The sequence below is a fragment of the Melospiza melodia genome, chromosome 1 (genome assembly GCF_035770615.1).
Source record: "Melospiza melodia melodia isolate bMelMel2 chromosome 1, bMelMel2.pri, whole genome shotgun sequence".
Taxonomy (NCBI): domain Eukaryota; kingdom Metazoa; phylum Chordata; class Aves; order Passeriformes; family Passerellidae; genus Melospiza; species Melospiza melodia.
The window spans coordinates 29,092,223-29,104,787 of record NC_086194.1 but is presented as its reverse complement, the minus strand read 5'-3'; the positions used below and the strand labels follow the sequence as shown (position 1 = coordinate 29,104,787).

The following is a 12,565-nucleotide window of genomic DNA, read 5'->3' as shown; positions in this document are numbered from 1 at the left end:
TTATGTTTCTCTTTGAAGTGAAAACCTGCTCCTCACGTGTTGGATTAAAATATAATAAAAATAAAACAAAACTCCACTGAAAGTCTTAAGAAAAAAAACTTAATAAAAAAAATCACCCTTGCTTCCCAAGAGAGTGCTTCACACACGAGTGTAAGCAAATGTAGCATGAAAACTGTTTTGTTATTTATCGGAAGAAATGCTTACCTGGTTTGATTAGATTTGAAGAAACTGCAAGTTAAATGTACCTTTTGATTAAATACAAATTGAAGAGCAGGCTTTCCCAATAAAATACTGATATCTAGAGAAAGTCATGTATCCTGATACATATTAAGATGTGAACTTTATTGTTTTAGCCATTCAAAGAATGATTAAATGTTAACATCACAAAGCAAGCAAGTAGGTATACAAGTTTGTGGTGGTGCTGCAGTCTGTTGTGTAATTATTATGTATTCATGTTAATAACTACTAATACCAAAAAAGGGTAACATTGCCAGTATATGAGGCACTTTTGTTAATACTCACTTCATCTATCCTAGTCATTACCATTAGTCATACAATTAGAAACAAAACGTATAGTTTCCAAGGTTTACAAGAACTATTAGGAGGTGGTTATTTGTGTATTTATTTACAATGACTAAATTGCAATGTTGCTCGTATGCTTGTATCTAATGTTTCTTGTTTGAATATTGTCAGCATTTTAGTCTGATTTTTAACCTGATGCCCCTTGGGGATGTCACTGTAAATGGGAGGTTGGTGCATGAGACCACATTTCACTCCACATAAAATGCGCAAAGAATGTGCTTGCTGTACAGCCAAATTTTGAATGAACAAAGCCTGAGAAGATTAAGGATCTGTATCTCTGAGCTGTTAGACAGTGATCAAATGTTCTCTGGGCAAATATTTGTTTAGCCTTGTATTTGATTTCTAACCTAATTAAGCTGGTTTTTCTGACATACATTCTTTACTCATGTTCTGTATGTTTTCTTCTTTGTGAAATGCAGAACAAAGTTGGGCATAACATTTTTATGTTATCCAGAATAAGATATATTTTTGTTTTCAGAATCAGATGTAAGAAGTTGAGGAGAGGTTCTAATGGGTAAGAAACCAAAATTAAACAAACAAACAAACAAAAACTAGGACAAAATTAATTATTCATTTTCAATAATAATGTGTCAGTAAACGAGGCTGAAGATTTTACCATTTAGAGAACTTGCAGTTTATTTCCATTTCAGAAAAAAAAAAAAAAAGAAAGCTATGTGAAAGATACTTAACAAGAGTAAGTATAGATGTGGTGTAAAAGTGGCATGGACCATACCTGCAATGCTGCATAAGCATAGTGGGAGCAGTGTAAGCCTTCTATACCACCTGGTGTTAATGGGTAATAGAAAGGAGTTTAAAACATTCCTGTACACTTGCCTGATATTGCTCTTGGTTTCACAGCAAAGCCTTAATATCAGTTGTTTTCAGGCATAGATATGTATTTTCTCAAAAGAGAGATTATCTGAAAATAATTGATATGATAAGTAAGGTGTAAACAATAATACCCAAGAAGTGAATGAGGCTGGAAAAGAAGGCAAAAAAGAGTTAGAAGAGCTAGTTTCTTTTTTGTCTAGGTAGGCATACTCCACATTTTAAAAGTAGGCTTTTGTTTTTAAGAGCATCATTACATTATTTGAAATAAAAGAAAAAAGAAAATGAGCAGAACACGTGTGTTTCGTTTTTGTAGTATATAAATGTGTTAGAACTATGCAGAGGTACCTGTAGGGCAAACTTTTTGTCTGTGTATGAACAAAAGAAATGCTTCTTTCCTAATTCAGAAAGTTGCTCATCACTGGGGGACTCTGAGGCCTCCTCACATAATTGTCTTAGTGTACTACCTGCTGTGCTCAATATTGAGTGAAAATGGAAGCTAGACCCCGCACCATCCTATTTCACAATTCTTCTTTTATTTAAATAATTCCAGTCAGTTTGGGGGACGCCAGACCTTTATAAATTAACAGCAGGGAAATACCAAAGGTGTCAGATTGCATATTTATCATCTTTCTCGTGTAATACTTAAATATGTATTAAGAAGTGACTGACATAAATTAGGCAGATTTCAGAAGCCACAGGCCGTGGCTTGTAGAGGACCCCCTTCTGCTTGACATTTCATCCTTGTCAAAGATCAAATTATTTTAATTTAGGCTGCAAATTATAAGAAATGAAGACTTCTTTGTGGGAATTCCCTGTGGTAATCTGACTTTTGTTGTTACTGCTGCTTGTCAGTGTGCAAAAGATATAATATGCATGCAAATAAGGTTAAAAAATATGTACTATCTAATTATCCAGCCAGTACATTCCACTTGAAGACAGTGGGAGGCCTGACACACAGTATGTGTTTGATTCATTGAGGCCTGCAGGGTATTTACACAAGATTACTTTTAATTATGAAATTAATATCTGTTTATCTAGAATGTATAGCAGTAAGTGAGCATACACATGAGCAGAATTTTTAGCAAAATAAATCATCTTAGTATTTAATACATATAAAATACAAGGAAAACCACAAATTTGCTTCCAAAAATGACAGTGAAAACCTAGGCCTTTATTCTTGTAAGAAAAGTGTTTTTAAAAAGTTATACTTTGAATTACAGTAGTTGCCACAACTGCCAATTCACTTTCAGATATGCCTTTTGACTTTAAAATTTTCCCTGTATAAATGTAATCCACAGGTTTGAAATTTGATTCTTGAAGAGCAACTATGAAATGGAAATCTAAGTGTTGAAATTGTTCTCTCTCCTGATTTGTGCTCTTCTTAGAAGAATTAAGATGTGTGTGCATTATAATACAGTTCTGTTTTATGATCTCAGAGAGTTTCAGAATAAACAATTATTCACAGTTTTTCTTGCGTTGTACTTGGCTTTTCTTTTTCAAAGCCGCAATAAAGTTTTAGGCAGAGAGGAAGAAGTGCCAGTGACCCACAGGGCAGCAAGCTGCAAGATGTCAGTGGACTTCTACTGAGGAATGCTTAATTATTTTTCCCATTTTCTCCCTGATTATTGTGTGTTGGAATTGCAAAATAATACCCTTAATGAATTTGAAATGGATGACTGGATCCTCTACAATCCTGCAGAACATTGCAGGAATAGGATCAAATGTTTTAAAAATAGGCTGCTCTACACTGTGGTCTGTAAGACTTGTCAGGATATCCATACTCTCTATCTGTGTTGTGAGGAATGAAGCTACTCCATCTCTAGCCAGGGTGCCAGTACATGAATCCTAGGCAGCTCTGGCTGGTTCAATTAACTAATGAGTAGAACTGGGTGCTCTGCCTTCCACCTGCAGGTTCCACTGTAGTAACGTGAAGTTGTGGTTTATTTTCTCCTCTGGAGGTTCTTCAGTATTTTGCTACATTTTATATGTGCTAAGAACTTCCTAATGTTGGTAGAGAGGAGGACTCAGCTTGAGTAAATTACAGCCAGTGAAGGCTAGGTGTATTAAGCTGGGTTCACCTCATCCAGTGTATCTCAGGTGAACTGTATTTGCAAATGTTGGGGTTCAACCACCTGAGAAAATGCTGCAGTTTAATGCTGGGCAGGCTGATATGTTAAGATCCCTGAGCCATTCTCCAGAAGTGAAAAATATGGTCCCTTTTTATTGGAAGCCAGATTTGGCATAGAAATATGCTTGTATAAAATGTCTTAAAGTCCAGGTTTGCTGTAGGAAGCATGAGAAATACACACTAGTGACACAAGATGGGTATGATTCCATCACTGAAGGGACTATCCCATAGACTAAGATTACCTCTGTGTGTCCAGTGAGCCTTGGAAAGGTTTTAGATCACTGATGCCTCCTCTTTAGCTCCACAGCCTGTGTTTTCCCTTAGCAGTGATGCATATTCTAGAGAACTGATTAGTGAAGGTTCTGGGGTAAGGATTGCTGCAGCTGCATCAGGAATTGTTGTAACCATTTCTACTGATTTTAGTTATTGCTAGGAGCCACTAGTCTGCCATAGCCCTATGCTGATATGCTTGTTGTGCCTTTGGATTGAAATGAATACCTGTGTCCTCTTCTGTGCTCCTGGGGCTTGCTTAGAACCTTTTCTATAAGTCTATGTATTCTCTGCCTGCAGGGACTTTGTATTCCATCTGTTGGGGAAGGGACTCAGTTGCAAGAATTACAAGTATCACTGCAAAATCATAAGGCAGAAAATTTAGGTGGAAAAGGCAACAAAAAAGTCAGTTATTGATAAAGAAATTTTGGTAGTATAAATGTTTTTCTGCTAATATCTGTAGTGAAGCTAGTGAATATATTTCACTTGGGTCAGTGAATAGTTATCAGATAACAAGACAGTACCAAATGGTTCCACACTTAGGCAATCAAAAGCTGAATAGCAATCTTACTTTACCTTCTGATTAATGATCTGTTCTTATCTCATACCTCCTTTTCAGATACAAGTATATCTCTTAGGTGTAAACATTGAATAAACTATTAGCAGTGTTAAGAATGATAAATTGCTGAATAAAAATATCTGAGAAAAAGAGCATTCAGATTTTTCTTTCTCTCTTACTATTTTCTCTCTTTTTTTCTTTTTTCCTTTTTTTCCCCTTCCTTTCTAATCAGTGTGATGGAATTCAGCTGGACTTAATCAATATCTCTCTGGAAGGAATTGCCATTCTAAACATCCCAAGCATGCATGGTGGATCAAATCTTTGGGGAGAGACAAAGAAAAGACGAAGCCACCGTCGGACAGAAAAGAAGAGGTCAGATAAAAGAACCACCGTTATAGATGCCAAGGAATTGAAGTTTGTGTGCCAAGGTAAGCTTACAGATTGATGCAGGCTATCTGGCTACATAATGTCAACTTGGTTATATAATTGACCTTGTCAAGGAAAAGGACAGACAGTTCTTAGATATTTCCTTTCCTGTGCATTTAGCTTTTCTGGTGGGAAACACTGCCAGAAGGGTACAAACAAAGATGTACTGCTAATTTCAGTCTCTACACTTGGAAACCTGCCTCAGGTACTACCTCTTGAGCAGACTAATCACACCATGTGGCACTGCTGGCTACTGGGACATTCAGTCTAGAAGTAGTTGGAGATTTTGGAGTTGGAAGGTGCTTCCTGAGCATTTATAGTATTTCTTAATGTCAGTTAAGAAACTGACATTAAGTTACTTGGGGATAGTTGTGCCCTGATTCTAACAAGCTTTGGCCAGCGGCGAGGGAACTCACTTCAGAGTAAAAAGAGCAAGCTATCTATACATTTTATGTTACTATGTTGTAATGCTGTATGAATCCTTGAATACATATGCTGTAGTTGGCTTGCACAGGCATGATCATTTTTTGCAGGGTTCGTATACTTTCCTGGTGATTAGATGCACTTACTCAATAAGTTTTATTATTAAACATAACTCTTGACAAAACCAATAATAAATAATAATTGCTGTTCTTCTCTGAGAATCTGAATACTGTGCATTGTAACACTTGACTGCACGTCACAAGCCTGAGTGATTATAAGCCATCATTTTCTTCACACCAAAGGAATGAACAGTTTGGGTTTTGTTTGTTTGTTTTTCTCTATTTACCCTACAAAAAGGATTATCCTTTGCTTCAGAGTAGCTTCTTGCTTCTCCTCATTATTCAGACTTTATAAAGATCAGGACTTAACTGTTATTCTGTTGGGATCCCTTTCCTAGTATTGAATATCTTATTTTTACATTTCATCAGCAGTAATTTTTAAGTCACTAGTTATAACATTGTTCATTATTACACATTTTAGTTTTAATTCAGCTAAATTATCCGGATGACAAAAGTTTAGGAGTAAAGTAGTTTTTTATGGCTTAGAGACTGCAATAAGTACTAGCATTCAATTTCTGTGGGCTCTAGCAATTTTACTTATGCTCTCAGTGTCTCAGTGTGACTTAGCCATTCACTCTGTCAGCCAGTGTCTCACCAGGCACTAAGCTTCTGCTTAGTGTGCTACAATTCTGTGTTATGCCCTGATGTTCAAGGATGGAGGCTGCTGGGTAAAGGGCTCACCAAATTTTTTCCTTTTGTTTTGCTCCTGAACACAAGGAGACGGGACATTTATCCTCTTGATAGTAGTGAAACAGACATTATCACTTCCTTTAATTATTGAAATTATGGGCCTCTTTGATACACATTTAACAGTGATTTCAATCTACTGACTATAGTTGATGTATTAAAAAGGGCGTTGCAACACTCAATTTCCATTTTCCTGGACAGGATAAAATAAAATTACAATAAAAATATTAAAGACTGAATAGAATTTCCCATGTTATCTGTCTAAGTGTTCATAATGCAGATATTAAGCACCTTACTTTAGAAAAACTGTTCTCATTACTTGGTTTCAAATCACTTTGTATGCACTGTGGATGGAAGTAGCTTTATCCAAAGGCAGTTTTAAAGCAGAGGTTGACTTCTCAATATCCAAAACTAGATCACCTCTCACATCACTGAGTACTATGAGATAGTATTATTGTCTGCATCTTCACTAGCATTCCAGTGCTGAGCAGGAGTGAAATCCTTCTTGGTTTTCAGAGTGGTCCATTACTTTGTTCCAGTTTGCAACACTGAGCAGTCTTGAGCATGTAAAGTGGATTCCTTTTACAGGTGTGAGGTGTGTGGGGATGGGAGCTACATGCTCTAGTGCAAGTGCGTGTTTAGTCCATGAAACCAGGTTAAAACAACCCAAAGTAAAACTCAAAAATGAAGGTAGTGAAAACTCAGAAATGAAGGTGAACATGTCAGAACCAACTGATTAGTTTAATGAGCCCACTCCTATCTTGTACTGCAAAAAACAGTCAATTCTACTAGCTAGGACAGATTCTTAGGCTGAATGTGCTCCTTCAACTTGGAATTCAAGATTATTGCTGAATCATGGAATTCAATCAATTTTATGTCTACGCTTCTCAAATAGTTTTGATAAATCTGAATCTACTCACTGGGGAAATAACTGACTCTCACTTAAAAATGTTATGATTTTTTCACTAGCGGATTATTTTCTTAGGCACTGTGTATTTTTGTCACATTGTACTCTTTAGTTTGAAGAAAACATTTTGTAAGCTATTAATACCTGGTGCAGAGATAGGTATTGCTGTGTTGAGAACCATGATAAATACATACCAGCTTGTTAACTTCTGTTTATTAACTTATTCTGAATAAACATCCTTGTAGTTATTTTTATGTCCAAATAAAGTGTCTAATCACTTGACAACTAAGAACTGCACTTCCTAGGAGAGGGCAATCAATCCTCATGTTTTCCTATGGATATCTATATATGTGTATGTATAAATATATATATACATATATATATATATATATTTGTTGTATTGTGTTTGTTTTTTTACATCTAATTTTTTATGGGACTTCTAAGTAGGATGCACATTTACTTTTAGACTTTTTCAATTGCAGTACAACTGTGCATCAATCTGTATTCTTGTCTCTTTTCTCATTTTATAACTTGATCGTAATACATGAGTTGAAGGTTAGGGCTCTGAGCCCTTAGGTGGGGTACTTGCATGGACTATTGGGAGCTGTCTCCTCACTCAGGGTAGTTTGTTGCCCTGGAGCATGTTGAGCAGTCCCAAGGAGAACTTCTCAAACTGCCCAAGAAGCCTCTATGAGGTCCTGCTGCTGTCTTCCCATGCTCTCGTGTGCAAGCCATGTACATGCAACATGATCATCACTGCAGGAAAAAGGGTCAAATTTCTGCCAAATCTTTTTCTTTCTTAGGTATCTGCACAATGCAGGGAAGGTATATTTCTCTAAGTCCACTCCCCTCTTTCTTTTCTTTCCTGTTTAGCATTGCCACCTGTTGATGTAAAAAGGCTTGTCTTTTCCTTGCCCTTCCCATTATCCTCCTCTGCATGTACCATAGCCAGACCACAATTTGCACTTTAAGTAATCAAATGGGTGTCTGCTTAGGAAACAATGTGATTATGTGCATGTTGTCTGAAAAACAATGTATTGAAATTGAGTGGTTCAAAATATACACTACTTAAAAACATTCCCTGCTTATCTTATTAGGGGTTTGTGCATGTATGCTAAAGAAAAACATGCAGCAGTCATAGCATATGTGTGCCTGTGTATTGCATTTCTAACTAGTAATATTTTAATATAAAACATGTATGAAAATGTATTTGTCTGATTAGCTTATTACTAATTGGAAAAAAAACAAACATATTTAGCTGTATCATACTAAGTATTATCATAATCCTTGTTAGTGGACAAAGTATACAGATTTCATTTCAGCTTCTGAGCAGAAGCAGAGAGGGTCTTTAATCACATTTTGTAAGTGTAAAACTCGTGGGTTTTATGATTTAATTTAATTTTAATTTCTAATTTATCTGTACAATTTCTATTGTAAAATGTTAATGCATTTGGAAAAAATATAACTACAGGTATATGTGACAGTTTGTGAAAGTAGATGACTTAGTGTTTTGACATTATGAATCTCACACTTTGCAATGTTTCCAATTGTTGTTTTATTTAAAATCTAGTATGTACATCTATGATACATCTATCCACAGGCCATTTACAGATTTTAGATTTTACTGTGAACTACCCGTTATTTAGATAGGACTTCTTTTTGGATATTCACAGATACTGATAAATGCCAAAAGTCAGTAGTTTGAAAAGATTAACATATTGCATAGAAACAAAACTATGAGTTGAGAAACATAAATGCAAATAAGTGCACTACTTGGTTGCAAATTGCATCTAAAACAAGTTAAATTATGACAACATGTCTTGCATGAAAAATATATACCCCTTATGTCAAGTCTTAAACAGTTTTCTTCCTCACAGAAATTCTAAATAAAATTTTAAAACCTTTTGTGACAAAAAGGAGGTTTTAGGTTTTTTTAAATCTCTCCAGTAAACTTTTTTGTTAAATGAAGTTTCCCTTGGGGTGGAAGTTGTTATGCTTTGATTTCATTGTTGAAGTTCAGTTAGACCCCTATTCTGAAATGGGATCTCTTTTAGTCTCTTCAGATTTAATGGCAGAAATATATGTAACTTGTTTTTGCATGAGTGGTTCCACTCACCTCAGTGGACTCATTCTTGAAGACAATACGTATTATGAAACCTTTAGACTATAAATATTTCAGTGAAATACTTTTTTCATATTTATTTTGTACATCACCAGCACTGATACTTAACCAAGTCCATACCAAGTTGATCTGTGCACCTTGTTAAGAGCTACAGGGAGCTGTCACTCCACAGACTATTAGATGAATTCAAGACAATGTGCATTTATATCACAGCACCTAGGCATAAACCAAGCTTACCAGTATGATTCAATAACTCTATGTGGAAATCTCTTTTAATAACTGCATTATGACTTTCTGAATGGAAATGCAGAAGCTTTGGAAATGGAATAATGTGTATGCAGGCACTTCACTGCAGTTAAAAGCAGTTCAAGACATGCAGAGGCTGTGAAGGCCTTTAAAACACTTCAAAATATCCATAAATATTAAGAGAATAGAAAATGCCTTTCTTATTAGGTGTCAAATTCCACTCTACAGGGAGAGAGATGCTTCCCTATAGATAGAGGATTCCTAACATGCTCCCTAAACAGCTTATAACTTTGTGAGCTAGCTGTCTAATTTAATTTATGGATGTCTTTCATAACCTGTACTCTGGCTAGGTGACCTTTCCTTGTTGAAAAAGTTGAAACTGTACACTATATACACAGTCAGTGTAATATATACACTAAATATACACAGTGTATATTCATTATTGGTAGACATTTGGTTATTTTTGACGTGGTAAGGCATGCATAATAAACTCTCTATAATAATATTTTTATTAAATGTTATTGATGATGTCATGGCTACATAAGGTAATAGCCCTTACTTTGTATCTTGTTTAGACAGCTTTTTACAACATAGACATTAGCACCTTACCACAGAGAAAAAATAACTAATTAGAGCTATTTCATAGCTAGTCTATGTTAAGATACTCAACTTTAAACATTAGTCTAAGCATTAGAAAAAAACTATAAATTTATTCAAACAGTATTTCTTTTTCTTGTCCACGCATGTTCCACATCTATTCTGAAACTTAACTAAAGGAAACATACTTCTGTGTCGATATTTTTGTTACTATTTTGGGAGTGTGTGTTATTTACAGTAAATGAAATAATTATGGGGGCTAATAAGGTTAGTGTGGCATTAACTTCAGTGTCTAAAATATCAACCCTATAGCCAGTAGATAGAGTCACCTCAGGAAAAGAGTGTTTATCCTGCATTCAAGTAAGTATCTAAGGTAGGCAGAATAAAATGCTCACTGCAGGTGACTCTCTTTCCATTTAGGTAGGAACCTAAGGAATAGGTTGGGTTGGACCCCTTCCTTCCTGCCAACCAGATGGTGAGATGAATTTCTGTATGTTCTGCTTGTGGTGACAGTTCATCAAATACTTGAACTGTGATGTGTTACCACTAAGAAGTAGCATCTTATCTCTAGAGGCAGTGTTTTGGGGAGGAGATGGGGGGGAGGAGGGAGGGAAAGAGAGAAGGAAAAGCAAAATTAGAAACCAAAGGATGTAAGACACAAACATCACATTTTTCATGAAGTAACGAATTTAGCTGTAATTTTCCTAACTCAAAACTTGGACTGAGGGAAATGTTGGTATTCAAATTTTTTTGTTTCATATTAGCTAATATGAAGATTGTGTGTCCTTGGCTTCTTATTTTTGCTTCATACTCTGGAATGACATATTTACTGGAATGACACATTCCAATATCAAAAAGGGCTAAATGGCATTTTGTTCTAACTGTTCAGTTAAATTGTGCATAGCACCATTAGTTTGTAAGATCTCTGTTCAAACATTTACCAAGCTGTTAAGGATAGTACAGTTTTCCTAATATGAAAATATGGGCTGGAATGTCATGATTTTATTATGCTATTGAATGGAATGTGGGCTGGAATGTCAGGATTTTATTATGCTATTGAAAAGACCTTTTCCTGTTTTCTCTTCCACCCCCACTAACCCCTATGCTCCCACCTCCAGCAGTAAAGTTTTGGGGAGCCATTATCTTTCCCTCTCTTCTGTTTAAAAGAGGCTGTGTTCTGTCCAAGCTTCACTTATACAAGTAGTTCCATCAGTGTGCAGGATAGAGCCCATAATTCATAACACAGTTTCAATCTTTCAGAAATATACATACAATGCCTTTTGGCTGTGAAATACTGAGTTTATTGTTATTAGAAATTAATAGGACCTTAAAAAATAGCTTAATGTTCTGATTTGGTTTTATATTTATCGAGCATGTATATATGTTTCTGTGCAATATAGATCATAGTAGAAAAACAATTTCCTTTTATTTACAAGGCAGTTGAGATTGTCATTGTATTATATTTTTTGGTGCACAGAATGTTCATTTTCTTTCAAACGTTATTCATCGAAAGAGTATAATTATGGTGTATTTCACAGTCTGCCAGAAGGAAAATGTATCTTTGAAAAGTTTCATTTCCCTTAAGTTGCTCATTTTCTATAGGAAGACAGAGCTATTAAGTAACATACCCATGACAAAGATTGATTAAAATGGCATAAAGGACTATCTTATCTCTAAGTACAGGGCTTTACATGTATAACTCCTATGACATTAAATGCAGTAGGTGAAATTAGCTATTGTAAAAAAAAAAAAAATCACAGTAAATTGGTTCCTACAGAGAAAAAGGTGAGGGTGGGAGGGATGGCATGTTAAGTAGCAACAAGAAGTAGGAAGTTACTTATTGTTTCAGGATACACCAATAATGTGGCCTCCAAATAATCAAACCAAGTTCTCTGCTATCAGCATTACTGCATTATTCTGCTGGTGCTCACTTCAGCTGCTGGAGGGGAAGCATCACCTTGCTGGTGTGCATTCTCATACTGGGCCAGCTGCTTAGAGCAGCTCAGGCTCCTCTGCAGCATTCAAGGTGAATTTGGCCTGGGTCTGGCTGACCTGGAAGGAGGGGTGTGCCCTAATGTGCACCTTGTGCAGGGGCTGTGGCACAGGTGTCTGCAGGAGGCTCAGGTGACCTGTTCCACAGTATTCCCAGTGCCTAACCTGGCTTTGCTGGGAGCCCTTCCTAAGCCTTGCACCTCATTAACCTGGCTAAATGAACACTTACCTGTATGACAGCCATTAGTTAAGACATAAATGATAAGGGACATGAAAGCAATATCCACATATTTTGTTGGAGTTTTTTTCTCTTATCTGTTGCAGACTTAGTAATACATACCATTTCTTGTTTTAGCAAAACCTGATCAGCTTACCCAGGCTTTTTTTCCTTTTTATAGTTGTTTTTCCATTTCTAATACTGAAGGCAGTGGTTATCCTGCTGTTTCTCTCTGGAAAGACTTGGCTGTTATTTGAAAATACACCTTGCAGGATGTGAAGCTCTGTAACTATCTCATTTGTATGTGGCAGGAGAAGTATAAGTTTGCTTTTCCTGAACTTTTTCTTGTAGTCTTTCCTCCATGTTGATCTTGCTCTGACTATACTTTTGCTACCATGTTTCAACCAACCTGTCCAGCTTAGTGGGATAACAGCAGATACAGCAGATGAGGAGTTGTTA

At 36.0% G+C, this 12,565-nt stretch overlaps 1 protein-coding gene across 7 annotated transcripts in view; it reads left to right on the top strand.

The window, feature by feature from the left end:
* The window catches only part of DGKB (diacylglycerol kinase beta), a 377,865-nt gene that overhangs the window by 297,367 nt on the left and 67,933 nt on the right, over positions 1-12,565 (top strand). For all 7 annotated transcript variants that reach the window (XM_063152328.1, XM_063152337.1, XM_063152375.1 and 4 more), the window contains one exon: positions 4,603-4,798. In XM_063152328.1, the coding sequence (XP_063008398.1) occupies positions 4,603-4,798 (196 nt within the window). The remainder of the gene's footprint in view (positions 1-4,602; positions 4,799-12,565) is intronic.